The sequence below is a fragment of the Nicotiana tomentosiformis genome, chromosome 4 (genome assembly GCF_000390325.3).
Source record: "Nicotiana tomentosiformis chromosome 4, ASM39032v3, whole genome shotgun sequence".
Lineage (NCBI taxonomy): Eukaryota > Viridiplantae > Streptophyta > Magnoliopsida > Solanales > Solanaceae > Nicotiana > Nicotiana tomentosiformis.
In genome coordinates this window covers 49116919-49135401 of record NC_090815.1, presented here as the reverse complement: position 1 = coordinate 49135401, position 18483 = coordinate 49116919, and the positions used below count along the sequence as shown (strand labels likewise).

The 18483-nt window shown below is 37.7% G+C and overlaps 1 protein-coding gene across 1 annotated transcript; it reads right to left on the bottom strand.

Moving 5' to 3' along the window:
* Positions 1-14659: 14659 nt before the first annotated feature.
* LOC104115391 (metalloendoproteinase 2-MMP-like) lies at positions 14660-16568 on the bottom strand. Its single transcript, XM_009626008.4, has one exon. The coding sequence runs from the start codon at positions 15830-15832 to the stop codon at positions 14735-14737; it is 1098 nt and encodes a 365-aa protein (XP_009624303.1). The 5' UTR covers positions 15833-16568; the 3' UTR covers positions 14660-14734.
* Between the last annotated feature and the right edge of the window lie 1915 nt (positions 16569-18483).

Here is an 18483-nt window from a genome sequence, read left to right as displayed (position 1 = left end):
TTTTTAATAATATAAGGTAAGCTTTATAAATCCAACCTAGTCAAGGGTCTTTAATGACCTTTGTATAGGTTGGGTTGCTGGATACGGGATCCTCGTAGTAGGCTGGACCAAGATCCAGCCGAGAGAGAGCAGTCTTTAAAAATAACAGGTTGGGAAAGCAAGAGAATGCTTTGCGTTTTCTTTTCTTCCCGCCCTAAGAGTAGACGGCTATGATCCTTGTTGCTCTAGCTACTTCCCAGGCTAGGGTAGGAGCCCAAAATCCTGCGTCACATACACCAAAGCAGCTGGCTCATGGTTATCCGACACTGGGAGTTCTGGCAATACAACCAGTCATCGTTGTTCAGCCCAAGATTAGGCCAGGCTTGACTTTTGAGAAGGAGAAGAGGATGGAGAGATTTTAGAGACTTCGACCTCCCACCTTCAGTGGAGAGCTTACTAAGGATGCACAAGGTTTACTTATTCAGTGTCATCAGATTCTGCGCACTTTGGGTCTGCTGGACTTGAGCGGGATTGACTTTACTACCTTCAAGTTATCAAGGCCATAATACATATGGCAGCAAACTTATGAGCTGAGTAGACGAGATGTCACAACACCACTCACTTGGTCTCATTTCTCAGTTCTCTTCTTGGAAAAGTTTATTCCACATACTTGTAGAGATGAGTTGTGTAGTGAGTTTGAGTATCTATGCTAGGAGGGTATGATCGTGACTTAGTAAGAGATAAAGTTCACGAATCTAGCACGTCATGTTGTGTTCTTGGTCCTTACTAAGAGGGAGAGGGTTAGGAGGTTCATTGAGGACCTTAAATTTGGTATCCGATATGGGTTGGCCCAAGAGATCGAGATTGATACTACTTTTCATCAGGTTGTGGAGATTGCTAAGCGCTTGGAGCATATCCGTAGGCAGGAGAGAGAGGAGCGGGACATGAAGAGGCCCCGAGGTTTTGGTGGTGTTAGTGGTGCTTCATATGGAAGCTAGGGGCATCACAGTAGAAGCCATTCTTTCAGGTATGTTCACTTAGCCCATCAAGTTCCTCATGGTTTTTCAGTCCGCCATGGTTCATACAGTGCTCGCCTAAGCCAGTCATCTTTCAGTGCACTGCCAGCACAGAGTTCATACTGCGCTCTATGAATTCAGGGTTCTTCGGGTGGATATTCAGGTCCTCATGGACAGTCACAGAGCCAGCAGCCTCTAGGTAGTGTACCATGTCACGGCACCCAGTTCATGATTCTAACACCATCAGCTACACTACATGCACAACTATTTGGGGCTGGATCCCAATCTGTTCAAGGCCGTCCTAGAGGTGGAGGTTAGTCTAGTGGAGGACAGGCTTATTGTTATACATTCCAGGGCAGGACAGAGGTAGTTGCTTCAGATGCTATGATCATATGTATTGTTTCGGTGTTCCACATTGATGCTTCAGAGATATTTGACCCTGATTCCACTTATTCTTATTATGCTTCAGTATTCTTATGTGTCATCATATTTTGCTTCTTATCTGGATATGCCACATGACTCTCTTGATATTTTTGTTTATGTGTCTACATCAGTGAGAGGTTCTATTATTGTGGATCGAGTATATCGATCTTGTGTGGTCACAATTTCTGTCTACGAGACGAGGATGGACCTGTTGTTATTAGGTATGGTTAATTTTAATATAATTTTGGATATGGATTGATTATCTCTATACCATACTATTCTTGATTGTCACGCTAAGATCGTGATGTTGGCTATGTTGGGGTTTCCAAGATCGGAATAGAGGGGGTCGCTTGGTCACACTCCTACTAGGGTGATCTCATTGAATGATCAACGGATGGTTGAAAAGGGATGTTTGGCATACCTAGCCTTTGTTAGATATGTTAGTGATGATACTCCTACGGCTGATTCAGTCCCCGTAGTGAGAGAGTTTCCAAATGTGTTTTCCATAGACCTACTGGGCATGCCACCCGATAGAGATATTGATTTTGGTATTGATCTGGTTTTGGGAACTCAGTCTATATCTATTCCACCGTATTGCATCGCTCTAGATGAGTTGAAGGAGTTGATGTAGCAGTTGCAGGAGTTGTTAGATAAGGAATTCATCGGGCCGCGTATTTCTCCTTGGAGTGCACCGGTGTTGTTTGCGAATAAGAAGGAAGGTTCCATGAGGATGTGCATTAAATATAGGCATTTGAAAAAGGTTACCATCAAGATCAAGTATCCATTGCCTCACATGGATGATTTATTTGATCAGCTTCAGGGTGCCAAAGTATTCTTGAAGATTGACTAGATATCGGGTTATCACCAGTTAAAGATTAGGGCTTCAGCATTCCTAAGATGACTTTCAGGATCCCCTATAGGCATTATGTGTTCTTGGTGATGTCTTTTGATTTGACTATTGCGCCAACAACCTTCTTGCATTTTATGAATAGTGTGTTCTAACCTTATTTGGATTCTTTTGTTATTGTGTTCATTGATGATAGCTTGGTGTATTCCTGTAGCAGCCTCATTAATTACCAAGGGAGTAAGGCCCTGTACAAATCGACGAACTCTAGCCTTCATAGTGGGCAGCATGTAAATAACATATTTAGATAGGTACGTGAATCTCATATGGTAATCCCACACACTCAGGCTACCTTGCCTCAGGTTCTCAAACTCAGCAGCACGGGCTGCCTTAGTATCGGCAGGCAAGAAATGATCAATGAAGGCATCGGCAAACTCACCCCACCTCGCCGGAGAGATCCCTTCTTCACGGGACTCCTCCCATAGTTCAAACCAAGAATATGCCACCTCTTTCAGGTAGTAGGAGACCAATTCCACTGCCTCTGTCTCAGTAGCACGTATGACTCAGAGAGTCTTGTGCATCTCATCAATGAAATCCTAGGGATCCTCCTCTGGGATAGTACCCGTGAACACTGGAGGATCCAACTGGAGAAACCTGTTCACCCTGGAACTAGTAGAATCCCTAGCTGACTGGAAGAAGTAGGTGCAACATTTGGCCTCTGGGCCTGGGAAGCCACTATTTGAGCAAACATCTGTATGGCTCCTCTAAGATCAACATTAGAAACACTAGAATCAGAAGCTGGAACTGGAGGTGGAACTGGTATATCAGTTGGAGGGACCGTTGCACCCTCAGTAGGAGTAGGTACAGGTGCGGTCTAATCAGTTGTAGTAGAGTCAGGAAATGTAGTAGCTGGAGGAATATTCTCAATCCTCGGGTGCTCACCCGCATCATCAATTATAGGATCAACTGTAACTCCTGGGGTGACATTGGCTCTTTGGCCAGTTCTTGCCTTCTTCTTAGGTGCCATGTACTGAAAATTAGAGCAATGCAGGAGTTAAAGGAGGAACAATCTTACAAACCATCTTTATCGCACGATCAAGAACATGAAAGAAGGGTATTATTCCTAAATGCCCATGTAGCATCCTAATTAGAGATGTAGTCGACAACACACCGATAATAAGGACTCTACTAGACACGGCCCCGAGATATCCTAGGATACTTTAAAACTTTAGGCTATGATACCAAGTTTGTCACGCCCCAAAACCAAGGAGCGTGACCGGCACTCAACCGAGTGAACCCGGCCGAGAAAGCCTATTAGATTTCCTTCTACCCAAACTCATTCATGAATAAATAGAATATATATGTTTTCGTTAATCAACCAATAAAATGATCATGTTGCAATACCAATTTCTTACCATCAGTTACTTTATTTTAAAGTCTCAATTCCAAACACATGTGAGCAATTTAGCGTCTAAGGCACAAAAAGATATTTCACAAAATTTGGCATAATAGCCTTCATTTGAACTTGACTTAAAGTCGAAACATTATTAATGCACAACCCATATTTTAACACATCCTCAATTGGTAACATAACATGAATAAAGCATTTGGGATGCTTATTGAACATATATCTTTCAACCCAATCTTACTCGGAATAGCCAGTTTCATAATGAATCACTCGGGACTTACATCATTTACATAAATATCGTGGGATTCAATTCTAAGAGAAGACTTTAGCCAACATACCTCAATTGAGCTTTCTTAAACTCTAAAATGTTCTGGAATTCTTAGCAACTTCAATCTATTGTAGAAATATAACAAAATTGAATCAAAATTAGGAAGATGATCATGGTCCTAGCTCATTTGAGCATTTTATCAAACACTAAGTGTGCATTAAGGTTCCAAGATCCTTTTTATGGAGAATTCCATCATCCCACAACCCAATCTTTACCATTTTTAGCTCAACAATCTTCCTACACATTATTTCTATAATCCTCAACACGTAAGCCTAGTCCGGCACCATGAAATATTATTTTCTTTGCAAATTTTATCGGGATTTACACTTAAGTACTTCGAAATTTTCTGGGGTATTACATTCTCCCCCACTTAGGATCATTCGTCCTCAAATGAGGGTAAAAATCCGCCATTAGCATCTTATGCAACTTAGTTTGTTTTATACCACAAACTAGCTACCCCAAATTTGACTAACTCCCTAAATTTTCAAATATTTCGCCAGAGTTTCCTTTGTAATTTGGTCTATCCGCCTGTCAGACAGCCCCAGAAACACATCCTAACAGCATATACATAATCCAATGATGTAACATAATACGAAACAACACCAACTGTGGCTTCAAAAGTAATATATTTCCAGAACGGAACACCCTCAACATCAAATGTACAAATAATACATAATTCATAGATAGTAAGTCTTATAATTTTCCTAGATCACAACTTCATAAATACATGGTCATTCAAACAAATAAGGATACTTTTTCTTCATTTCTTCCTCAGCCTCCCCAGTAGCCTCTTCAACCTGTTGGTTTTGCCACAACACTTTCACTTAGGTAATTTCTTTATTTCTTAATTTCCGAACTTGGCGATCAATAATAGAAACCAAAATCTTTTCGTAAGTCAATTTCTCATTTACCTTAAAAGTCTCAACTGAAACAATGAGTGTCGGATCTCCAACTACTTTCTTCAACATAGACACATGAAACACCGGGTGTACTAATGACATCTCAGGTGGTAGCTCAAGCTTGTACGCCACCTCACCGATCCTTTGAATAATTTTGTACGGTCCGACATACATCGGACCCGATTTCCCTTTCTTACCAAATCGCATTACACCCTTCATGGGGAAAACTTTAAAGAATACCCAATCATCTTCTTTGAACTCCAAATCCCTATGACGAACATCCGAATAGGATTTCTGATGACTCTGAGCAGTCTTCAACCGCTCCTTAATGATTTTAACTTTTTTTATAGCCTGATGAACGAGGTCTAGCCCTATCAACTCTGCTTCCCCAATTTCGAACCACCCAATGGGAAATATACATATCCTACCATATAAATACTCGAACGGTTCCATATGAATGCTAGCATAATAGCTATTATTGTATGCAAATTCTATAAGTGGTAAATGATCATCCCAGCTACCTTTGAAGTCTAGCACACAAGCACACAACATATCCTCGAGCGTTTGAATAGTCCGCTCTGCCTGCCAGTCAGTCTGCGAGTGAAAGGATGTACTAAGATTCACTTAAGTACCCAAACCTTGCTGAAATTTCTTCCAAAATTAGCAGTGAATTGTGCTCCCTGATCAGAAATGATGGAAACTGGGGTTCTATGCAACCTGACTACTTCTTTGATATACAACTGAGCATACTGCTCCGCTGTGTTGGTAGACTTAATAGGCAAAAAGTGGATGCAACACCACCAACTTGGACTCAATTTTCGAAAATGTTCTTGAAAGAGTTTGTTCCCTAGACTCTTCGAGATGCGTGGCGCACGGAGTTTGAACGGTTACGTCAGGACACTATGACAGTGTCAGAATATGCTATCAGTTTAGAGAGTTAGCCCGGCATGCATCTATCTTAGTTCCTACGATCAGAGAACGGGTCCACAAATTCATTGAGGGGCTCAATTATGATATTTCATAAATTGTGTCTCATGCATTCATGACATGCATATATTTCTTTAATGTATAAACTATGAAAAATTCTTTAACATGATTTTATGGAACTGTTTTGATGAGAACTATAAAAATATATAATTGTTTAAAATTTTTTGATGCAAGAATTACTCAGAAGAATATTTTGGGTGTTTCTTTATATCTCTGAGAATGGTTCATATCCTCTACTGGTGTATGTTGCCCTGAAACCACTTGTGCCATAGTAAGATATTAGTGTACCGTTGGTTCGGGCACTATGATAGAAGTGATTTGGTAAGGCACTAGAACGCGAGCATGCTAGAACTTTGAACTATAAGGCACCACATGAATGAAGTCCAGGAAATCGGGCTGGGATCGTCCACTATACCGATCATATGGTGACATTTTTAGAATAAGAATTAGAAAGAATGTCAGAATCAATGGAACTCCCCAGAAAAGAAAAGAAAATGCTTTAGAAAATTTACAAGGATTGTCTCGAAAAAGTTTCTATATTTATGTGTTTGAATTTTATATTTTTTTCAGAAAATAAAAGAGAGAGAATATTCATGAATGACATGAAGAAGAACTTTATACTAGATATATGAGTTGTTTATTTCAACTCTTCATCATAAGCATTTAGAAATTTCTTAAATCATGCATACATACTTCTTTCAGAGTCTCGTTCCAACTTTAGTGGGAGGCATGCTTTACTTACTGAGTACTGTTGTGGTGTACTGATATTCTCTTCGTGGGAACCTACATTGACCTATGTAAATATAAGCACAGATTTTGCAGGTAAGCAGGCTACGAGCTAGGATATTTTTCTCCCGTTACCAGCAGATTTGGTGAGCTCCATTTTAGTTCGTGGAGTACGTTGATTCCAAAAATTTTTCTTACTATTCAGTTTTTCTTAGAGGGTTCATAGACAGAGTCAGAACAGAGTCATGAGTGTCCACTTTGCATTACATTTATTTTTCAATGTATTCCAGATAACATAATGAATTTTTTTTCAGACTATTATTTCGATTAAAGATTCAGAAAAGAATTTACTTTAAATCATATCGAATTATGTTGAGATGCATTGCATAACAGAAATAGAGCAGAATAGAAAAGCCGAGATGGTTTGCTCGGTCAAGTTAAGGCATCGAATGCCGGTTACGACTTGGTTAGAAATCAGGTTTTGACAAACTTGGTATTAGAGAAGCAAGTTTAGAGAGTCCTAAGGGTCTATGAAGTCATGTCAGTAGAGTCTCGTTTATCGTTCTGAGGGCCCCATGTCTATTAATGAGGGTCTAGAGATATTTAAAAAAGTTTTTTCGTTCTTCTATACTCTAGATCGTGTGTTAAAGCTTAAAGTGAGATTCATACATTTATTTCCATCGATTAATAGAATGATTGACATACCGATGTGATTAAAGACTCTAAGAAGAAAAGCTAGCAAGACATCACCGTATACAAGCGAGGTGATTACGGTGCTAATTGTCTTTAAGGGAGAATAAAGGCTAAGTTGGAACTGATTAAGAAAATTATATCCCAATAGGGGGAATATGGTAATACCGAGATGACCTGATTCAGGGTTGTAACAAATCAGTACCATAATAATTATGTCAAATATTATGTACTGATAAGATAAGGTGATGAAGTCTTCAATAAGGTCACAATTGTCATGGAACTCACAAGGAATTGGTGCTAGTAAGGTTAGTAGTAACACAATAAAAGAATAAATTTCTAGGTTGATTTAATTTAGAAACCAAAAAGGACAGTCATGGTATAGGCCACTACTAACGTGAAGAGATTAAGCGGAAGAAAGAAATATCTGGATTTGCATCCCTAAGTTCAAATCCAAATTTTGTTCAAAACAACGAGGCTAATGAGTTATGTACAGGGGTCAGAGGAAAACTTATGGTAGTTGCAGTGAGTACTTTCTGGCTCCTATCAAAGAATATCCTCTAAATGATGAAGACGATAAGACGATAAGAACACATGCATGGTTTACAATATTTTAAGAAATACAAAAAGACATGACCTCGGAATTTCAAAGTTGAGATAAATTACCACCATGAGGTGAACCACGGTAGAATGACAACACCAAGCTCTTTAAAGATACGATGTCTGGTCATGAGTATCAAAGAACAAGAGGAGATAGAAGAGAGGGGAAATATACATTAAAAGGCGTCCTCTTAAGGTAAAAGAAAAATCACAAAACTCAGAAAGTCATCCTTGTATTATGGAGAGAATGAATACTACAGACAATGGGATAAAGTGAAGAATATACTTCCAATAAGATACAAGAGTGATGTGTTGGCTTAAGGCCCTAGAGTTCTTAAAGTGATACCGATACATTTTGAAGCTAGTATAGTTCTGAAATATTTAGAGATATTGGATGAGGTGACTCAAATCTCAACTATATAATGTTTTGATCGTGGCCGACGGTGCTTAATATGACTTAAGGTTGAGCTTGCGAATAATTGCATGTCAACAAGCTAAGTCCAGAATTTGTAGCATGCAGTCATATACATAATAAAAAATATATGATATTTATATATTTAAAAAATATTGTGCAGCCCAACCAAGGTGCCATAGTATGACAGAAATATTCAGAAAAGACAAGCCCTAAGGGGAAAGATATCAGAAAAGTTAGCCTCCAAGCTAGAAGTTTAGTTTCAGAATACCCCAAGAAATTTCGTAAATGTATGATATCAAAAGAAAAGTGGGATTATATAAAACATATATTCTTCCATGGTGCACACAAATAGATGTATCAATGCAGCGTAGATTTTAAGGGTTAGCATATGAGTTTCTTAGAGAGACTCTCTTTCTCAAGTCAGGTTAAATACGACCTAGAATCGAGTAACCTAAGAACATTGCAAGAAATAGTATCAATGTAATTTGCTAGTGAAGTGTGCAACGTAATGAAGTGGATTTGGGGTGCTATATGATATTTAGACATAAAATTAATAGTTTTGAAGTGTCGTAGAGTTCGGATACAATAAGAACCAAGAGAGCCCAGGATGAGTGAGCCAATTGATCAAATAAGTTGTCAGGTATCAGGTATTGCACAAGTTAGACCATGGAATAAGAAGATATATCCTAAAAAGGAAGATAACTAGAATAAAAAACTACTAGATGAGATCATGACTAACTAGTAGTATTAAGATATGCGAGTAATGGATGAGGAAGGGGTTCGTCTACAAAGTATTGAATCGAGGAAGTCTTGATTATGATGGAAGGATTAAATGTGCATGGAAAGCACATTTAAAGAGATGTTGACAATATTAGGATAAATCTAGACCAATGGTTAATACTCGAAAAACCCATATACGAGATAAGTATCAAAGTAAATGGAGGACACTTTGCTCCAGGAAGATGGATGCATGAAAGAACATATCTCCTTAGGAGAATAGTGATTGATTACTAGGTTACTGAAATAAAATATCTGCAATTAAGGAAGAATCCTATGAAGCACAAATAAGGGTAAAGTACAAGCCAATCCTTTCAAAGGTGAATCGTAATAAGTAAGATCGGTACCTCATCCATCTGAGAAACAAATAGATAGTAAGTACATATAATTGCAATGTGTATGATGTTAGGACCATAGACTCATACTAGGAAGTTAATTAACATCCTCTATTAAGATTCAAAGCCAAAATTATTTATCATTGGCTAGCAAATCGTCATTGCAGTAAATGGCATGTCCAAATATGTACACAAGTTTAAAGGTGCTTGTATAATGTGAGTTTAATACCAAAAGTGATATAAGAGTACCATGGATGTTGTAGTAGATTAGGATGTATCAAGGGATTAACAGAGCTAGATGAGATATGCCACTGGAAAATGGATATCGTAAGCGCACATATAGCGCAAAACAAAGGGATTAAGTTTTTAAGGTGTTAATTGCCTCGGAGGATAAAATATCAATAGAGTATTGCTAGCCAAAGAGTTAGAGCAGAGTACACTAGAGCGCCTAATCTATGCGATGTCGTAGCCCTCACATGTGCCTATCGTACAAAGGATTGCGTGATAAACTTGAGAATAGTGCCAATAAGTGAGGCATGACAGGTGTTAAATTGCAGTAATCCCAAGGATGGTAGAAGAACACCATTATGTTTTGGGTAATTTCAAGAAATTAGAAAAGATGAGAAAATGAAGAACATACATAGATGTTCTAGAGTTTACGTGTCACCACTTGTCACAAGCCATATGAATATGGATAATAGTCTATCAGTAAAACAGGTAACTCACAAGGTTAAATATTGTCACAAGTTCAGAAGTAGTTCTATTTGTAACAATCAAGTGGGCAGAGGACCGAGTCGCCAAATTGATATAGTGAACCTGATAAGATAAGTGGTATCCTAATACCCAAAAGTATAAAAGTAATGTTAGATATAAATGATTAAAGGGCACCAGTAGTCCTATATGGATGAATGACGTCTTGAAATTGAGGCTGCAGAAAAGATGGTACGTTCTAAAAGAATGGTGTGTGCATATATATATATATATATATATATATATATATATATATATATATATATATATATATATATATATATATATATATATATATATACTTTGAGAAGAATAGGGAGGCGATGCCTCAATTTCCCTAAACCTTAAGAAGGTCAGAAAGAAAAAGCAAGAACAAAAAGTGCCTAAATATACGTCATGTTTCCGAGGTAACTTTTAGTTCTTATGATTTTTATGAACAGTCCTATAATAGTGGGTGCATTTCCCAACCTACATGTGCCTTTTCATGATGAAAGAGTTAGAAGAAAAGTTTAATAATGAGTAAGGTTTATTCTCAAACGAGAATAGTAAGAGTGGCCAATTTGATTTTAGAGGCGGAATCACAAACGAGGGAGGTTATTGTGAAATTATATTTTATGGTAGCTTTATACGATATATAAGGGAACTTATGTTGGTTTTAATATTATATAATTCCTATTAAAAGTGATGCAAGATCTATATACATAAAATCATGCTCCATATTATCCTCAAGAAATTATAGACTAAAGAAAGGCTTAGAATAGACTACATGGGAAGTCGAAGAGGACTTGAAGAAAAAGCACCATCATTTATTATATGAGGAGGAGACATGTAATTGTTTCAAGTTTCAAAACGATTTCATACCTATATATGTACAAGTTTTGATAACTATGTGTGATCTTGAGTGGTCTGGATTTTGGGTTGTAGTTGGATAGTTGTATGGGCTATAAAAGATTGAGATTTGACATGTTGAAAATATTGTGGTTGCTCTAGTTCCAAAGGAGGTAGTATAGAAATTATAAGAAATTCAAAGTGTTGGCCAAATTTTGCATTTTAGGTAATCTACGCAAAAGGGACAGAGAGCTAATGGTAGGATTTTTAACTTAACTCATTTGACATTCGAGTATGAATGTCATATAAGGGAGGATAATTGTAAAGCCCCGAAATATTTTTGCTAAGTATCATGTTCCCGCTTAATCTCTATGATGCACAAAAGATATATGAAAAGTTATGATTGAAGGCATAAAATACATAAATCTTATATGTAGAAGTTTGAATGGATGATTATAAGTGTATAGAAGTAAATAGGAATGCATTGGACTTGTTTAAGGGATGAAACTGACATTAGCAGCATATGACCTAAGTTTCAAGGATCATATATATCGATTTAAAATGAGTTCAGATTTGAGCTATATATCAAAATAAAGCTCTTGACGTCTAGTTTTTAATACTTTAAACCGTTCATAATTTCGATGTTCCTATAAAACGTTATAGGCGTTTTACTGAAGACTATCCTGTCAGACTAATGGACCGCATTTTTGGGCACCTAGGGGTGCGTCGGGCGCCAATCAGAATGCCAAAACAAGAAATAATTTTATTTGGGCATCGTAGGTAGCACCGGGAACGGACTGTGATGCTGAAGGCATGAAGTTGAAATAAAGGGGACGTGAAGAGAGAAGATATCCTCATTCTTTAAAGATTAAACCTCCTCTCTTATCCTCAAGTCATCCAAGTGTTCTCATACTATCTACGGTGAGTTTTAAATGTGATTAATATTGGAATACTACTTCCAAACATCAATTCTAATAATATTCCATCTCAAACTTGCTAGATTCTCAATAAGAACTCAAGAACAAAGTCTCTCCGCTAACCTAGGATTTCGTGATTCAAGGAATATTTCATAACCGCTTTCAACTATGATTGTTAGAGAGATTTATGGTTGATATTTGTTCCTAGAAACTACTACAAAATATAGATTAACTATGAACCCTAGAAGGAGAGAAGAATCAAACCTAGGGTTTCTATATTTTGGAAATCTTGGAACTTCTAGTATTGATTTTTAAATTAACTATGTATAGATTTGTTTAGTGAGTTGAACCCATTGGATTGGAGCAAACGAACGTATTCAAAAGCAAAGAATTAAGGTGAGTATAGACAATGCTTTTACTAAAGTTGTCTTCTTACAAAGATCATGCCATAAGTTATTGTTAGACTGTATAGAATGTTAATGCGGCATCTGAATAGAATGAGTGGACTCGCATTATCCATTAGAATTGTAGAAAAATCTTAGATGATTATCATGGTTAATAACTCAAGAATAGTCTGTTGTCCCATAAATCATGTCTCATGCATTCATGACTTGCATATATTTCTTTAATGTATAGACTATGAAAATTTCTTTTACATGATTTTATGGGACTGTTTTGATGAGAACTGTGAAGATATATTATTGTTTTAAATTTTGTGATGTAAGAATTACTCAGAAGAATATCTTGGGAGTTTTCTTAGATCTTTGAGAAGGGTTCATAGCCTCTAGTGGTTTATGTTATCCCGAAACTACTCTTGCCAAAGTAAGAGATTAGTGTACCGTTGGTTTGGGCACTATGATAGAAGTGCCCTGGTAAGGCACAAGAACACGGGCATGCTAAAACCTTGAACTATTAGGCACTATAGGAATGAGGTCTAGGCGATCGGGCTGGGATCGTCCACCATACCGATCGTATGGTGACATTTTTAGAATGAGAATGAGAAAGAATCTGAGAATCAATGGAACTCCCTAGAAAAGAAAAGAAAATGCTTTAGAAAATTTACAAGGATTGTTTCGAGAAAGTTTATATATTTATCTATTTTAATTTCATATTTTTTTCAGAAAAGAAAAGAAAGAGAATTTTCATGAGTGACATCAAGAAGAACTTTATACTAGATATATGAGTTGTTTGTTTCAACTCTTTATTACAGGTTTTAAAATTTTCGTATATCATGCATACATACTTCTTTCAGAGTCTCGCTCCAGCTTTAGTCGGAGGATTGCTTTACTTACTGAGTACCACTGTGGTGAACTTATATTCTCTTCATGGAACCTACATTAACCTATGTCAAAGTAGGCACAGATTTTGCAGATAAGCAGGCTACGAGCTAGGATATTCTCCTCTCATTACCGGCAGATTTGATGAGCTCCATTTTTAGTTCGTGGAGTTCGCTGATTCCAGATTTTTGTCTTACTATTCAGTATTTCTTAGAGGCTTCATAGATAGAGTCATAGGTGTCTATTTTGCATTACATTAGTTTTTCAATCTATTCCAAATAACAGAATGAATTTCTTTTCAGACTATTATTTCGATGAAAGATTCAGAAAAAAATTTACTTTAAATCATATCAAATTGTGTTGAGATGCATTGCATAACAGAAATAGAACAGAATAGAAAAGCCGAGATGGTGCGCTCGGTCAAGTTAAGGCACCGAATACCGGTTACGACTTGGTTAGAAATCGGATCGTGACAAAAATCCTAACACATTGCAAGGTGAAGTTGTGAATGACTTGATTTGTCATTATGCTGCACGGCCAAAACAGGTGTTTATTTTATGGTTGGCTTTACTTGGCAAGCTAAAAACTAAAGATATTTTACTGAGATGGGGCATTTGTATAGATGGTATTTGTGCCTTATGTAACTCCTATACTAAACCTCTATGCATCTCTTCTTTGAATGTTCTTTCTCAAAAGCAATATGGCATGATATGCTCAGCCGGTTGAAGCGGCAGAGAACTATTAGGTGCTGAGAATTGGAGTGGAAATGGGTGGCACAGATGTCTAAAAGGAGAACTGTACAGGGGATCTTGTTGAAGGCAAGCTTTGCTGCTGTGGTTTATGAGTTATGACATGTAGATTGAAAGGAATGTCCGAGTGTATCATAACAAAGCTAAAGCGATATATTGCATGAACTGAAGACTTTTCTATTCATAAGGGTCCGAGGCAATAGGAGATTATTTGAGTTTATTTGTTTTTTTAAGGAAGTCTGGTGCAAAAGGCTGCTAGTTATATTGGTCTTTTTCTTCTGAGAGTAGTTATATTGGTCTTTTTCTTCTGAGAGGGGTTTAAAAAGTTTGTTTTGACCCTGTTTTGTACAAATATACTTGGTAATTAATAAACTTAATTGTCCAAAAACACTCGTTTCCTTTGGGTCATGTAAGCATAAAAGTAGCAAAGACGTGAAAATTAGAAGAGAATGTGAACAGTCGTCGTCCAAACATTTGATACCCACAAACGAAAAGCCGACTTTTAATACAAGCTCTAATTAATATATATATATATATATATATATATATATATATAAAATATAAAAAAGGAGTTTCAGCAAACAGATGTGGATTTATCTGCCTCAAAATAGAGTCAATTTTTATTCAAGTAAAAAAGAGAATAGCTAAAACTATACATAAAACAACCATTTACAAGCATAATGGAATTAACATCTAGTGAAACAATCTTCATTAAAAGACAACGTAATGGCGTATGATATTTTAAATTTTTTAAAATGAATTAAATAATACAGAAATATAGTATTTTTAAATTAAATGGACAAATGATAAGAAGAATGCAACGACCACGTGAACCCAAAATGAACCAAATATCGGGGCTCCATTTGTGTCATTCTCTTGCGTCGGAGTCAAAACTGTGTTCGGCCCAGTAAAATTCGGGTTAGACCCGTATAACACCTGGACTCCCTGAATATCATCATTTGCAAGCTCCACTCTTCGGGTACCTGCTGCTAAACTCGGGTACATAATAGAATCTTCTACAGAAGAATGGCCCAAACCCAATAAATGCCCGATTTCATGAACCGCAACCGATTCAAGATCCACCGCCGATAATATTGAAAAGAAATTCCCTTCATCAATCGGCACGCCGTTGATGACCCAATTCTCGTCGCCGTCCAAGTGAAAATGTCCCCCCGGCGGCGAAAACGCGTGTGCTAATGTCCCCATCGGACCATCAAACGGCTCGCCGTCGTTGTGATCTCCGGCGAAAAACCCGATCTTAATATCGGCCGATTGAAACGACGCCGTTTCAGAGAAGGTCAACGGGGTTACCTCCGACCACCGTTCAAATGCGCGTGAGAACACACTCTTAATGTTATCCGTCAGGCCGTTCTGCGGTAGAAACGCGTATGTCAAATCTGTCTTGCTCGCCGGCCACCGTGGTCTGCCCGGAAAAAACGAGTAATGAGCCACCGTGTGCATCGACGGAGAACCTGCCGGCGGCTTGCCGGAGTTCATTGTACTGGTGCCGTTAACTACATCGGCGTTTCCACATCTGGGTCTTATAAGATGCTGAATCGTCGGCGCGTCGAGTACACCGGTGGTGTTGAGGTTGAAGTTTTGCTGGTAAGTCTTGAGCGCAGATTCAAGAGCATCATCAAAGTCATCTGTAAAGTTACTCAAAGAAGGAATGTACCCAAAATTATAAAAATATTTTTTAATTTTAGCCAAGCCGTCGACTTTCTGACCGGCGTGGCAACCCAATAACTTGTGGAAAGCATCCCAAGCAGTGTTATTAGGCTTCAATAAAGAAGGAGGAATTGAAGAGATATTTGGGAAGAAATGAGCTGAAGCTGGCGATAAGCTTAGAACAAAAACAATGGCGATAAATAAAGGAATCCTCATTTCGGGTTTTTTTTTGGGTGCTTTATTCTGTTGAAAAGTGGAAGATAGAAAAAATTGGTAATAGTATTTGAGCTCTAAGGGCTATGGATCCGAAGTTTTTGATGATGGGTTATGGAGCTTTGGGTAAGAAGGAGAATGAATTGGAAGGAAATGTTCTGGTATTTGAGCTTTATAGGCTATGATTTTTATAATTGGATTTATGGAGTTTACTGTAAGAAGGAGAAAAGGTCTGCGTGGTACATTTGACTACACAAGAAGTCGTGTTTCTTGGAAGTTTTGTAAAACCAGTTGGAATAGTTCCTTTAGGGCTGCTGCTACTAGTGACGGAGGTAGCCATATAGATATGGGTTTAATTAAAGTTATAATTTTGAGAAATAATAATTATGAAAATAGAAAATATGATGGATTTAATATTAAAAATATTAAAATTCATAAAATTTAAATCTTAAATCTGTCTTTTGCTACTATAAGGTACAGAGAATGACAATAATATTTTCGTAATTGATGTTTAAAGTTTGTGATAAATTTCTAAATCAACAAATCAATACGCTCATAACCTAGAGAAAATACTTCATTTTCAGTTGACAAAAATGCCGAATAACGTGTTGAATAGTAGGTTTTTCTGTTTTTTTTTTTTGGCTCAAGTGGACTTTAAAGGGCGATTGGATAGTTGGCTATTGTCCGAAAAGAAAAGGACAATTTGGCAATTAGAATATAAATAGAGAAAAATGAAAAACCAAAACAAAAAAAAAAAAAAAAAGGACAACACATGCTGAATAATTAGTTTCTAGGAACCAGGAAGGATCGCAGTCGATTCCTTCCTTTACCTAAAGCAGCCTCAAAGTTTCATCTTCATTATTTAAAGAAGAATAAGACCCTATACCTTTCAAGAAGATTTGACAAACTGAGGATGGTCAAATGCGGTGGTTCAACTGCTTCCGTTCTCTGGCGAATTTGTTTCATTGGTTGATGGCTTTCTGTATAACTATGCTAGCCATTTACTTAAGTGTTACGCAGTTTTAAATGTTATTGAACTGGAAATAGCATTTGAGGTCGTACAGTTATTCTAATTTTTTTTTTAAATAAAGTCGTCATGGACAATGAAATTCGACTACTAAATATTTCAAATTTTATGGCATTTGAACAGTTTTCTAGACGATGTTGCCGTATTTGTCTTTTAGAAAGTTTAGTTCAAATACTAATACTTTTATTTTAAAAAGAATATGAAGACCATTATTTTAGACGCGTGGGGACGCATTTTACCTAAGAAGCTAGAGATGGTCCCCAGATATGAGTCATTTCATTAAAGCTGTTTTTGAGTCCGGATCACTTCCCTTGATTGTTTGACAATTTATTACATTTTTTATCTGTTTAATCTAACGCAATTTATCATTTGTATTGAATTAATTCGCGTATCCTTAAAATACTTATAAATTTAATTGTTATCCGTTTTTAGGGTAAACAGTTTGGCGCTCACCGTGGGACTAAGGATAATAGTGTCAATTTGATACAAATTTCCATAACACACTATATATTACACTTGTTCTTTGGGTTTTAAATTTCAAGTCAAAATTAAAAATGTCAAACTCTCAATCTGCCCATTAACGTGGATGCTGAGTCTGACCACCATGGCGAGAACAACAACGTAGTACCCAACAACGAGGTGCCCCCGTTGACCCCAACGGAGTCTCAGTCGCTGATCCGATCGATGCTAACTCACACGTGGCTATTGAAGCAAACTTGCCTACTGACCCCAAAAACAACATTTGCTGGGGAACCCGGTCGATAGCCCAGAGTACACATGATGGCGAAGGTGATGGGATCAATTTGCGTGTGATCTTCGAAATGTTACGAGCTCAACAAGTAGCGATAGCCCAGTTGCAGAACCAAAGCCGCACCCCCAGCAGGGTTGAGCCCGGATCATCCTGAGAAAACACTCGCAGAAATAAACCGACCACAAAAAGGCCGGGTGAAGCTGAATTCGGGACCAACCCCGAGATAATAAAGATGCTTGAGGAACTGACAAAACGGATGGAGTCGGGAGAAAAGAAAATCGAAGCCAAAGAAAGAAAATGGAGACCTATAACTCCAGGGTTGATCAAATCCCAGGAGCACCACCGATACTAAAGGGCCTGGATTCCAATAAATTTTTTCAAAAGCCTTTCCCTCCAAGCGCAGCTCCGAAGCCGATCCCAAAAAAGTTCTGTATGCCCGAAATTCCGAAGTATAATGGGACAACTGATCCAAACGAATATGTTTTTAGGGAAGTTCACGAAGGCACCTGCGGGAACCATTCTAGGGCTGAATCGTTGGTTCGTAAGATAATCAGAACCGGCTATTACTGAATCGACATGGAGAAAGATGCGATGGAGTTAGTGCAAAAATGTGATGGCTGTCAGAGGCACGCACTGATGATCCATCAGCCCGGGTAGCTACTACATTCGGTCTTGTCACCTTGGTCATTCATGAAATGGGGACATCGTCGGTCTCTTGCCATGGGCACCCGGTAAGGCTCAATTTATATTATTTATGACTGACTATTTTTCTAAATGGGTTGAGGCTTAGGTATTCGAGAAAGTTAGAGAAAAAATATTATTAATTTTATTTGGGACCACATAATATGTCGGTTCGGGGTGCCGGCAGAGGTTGTA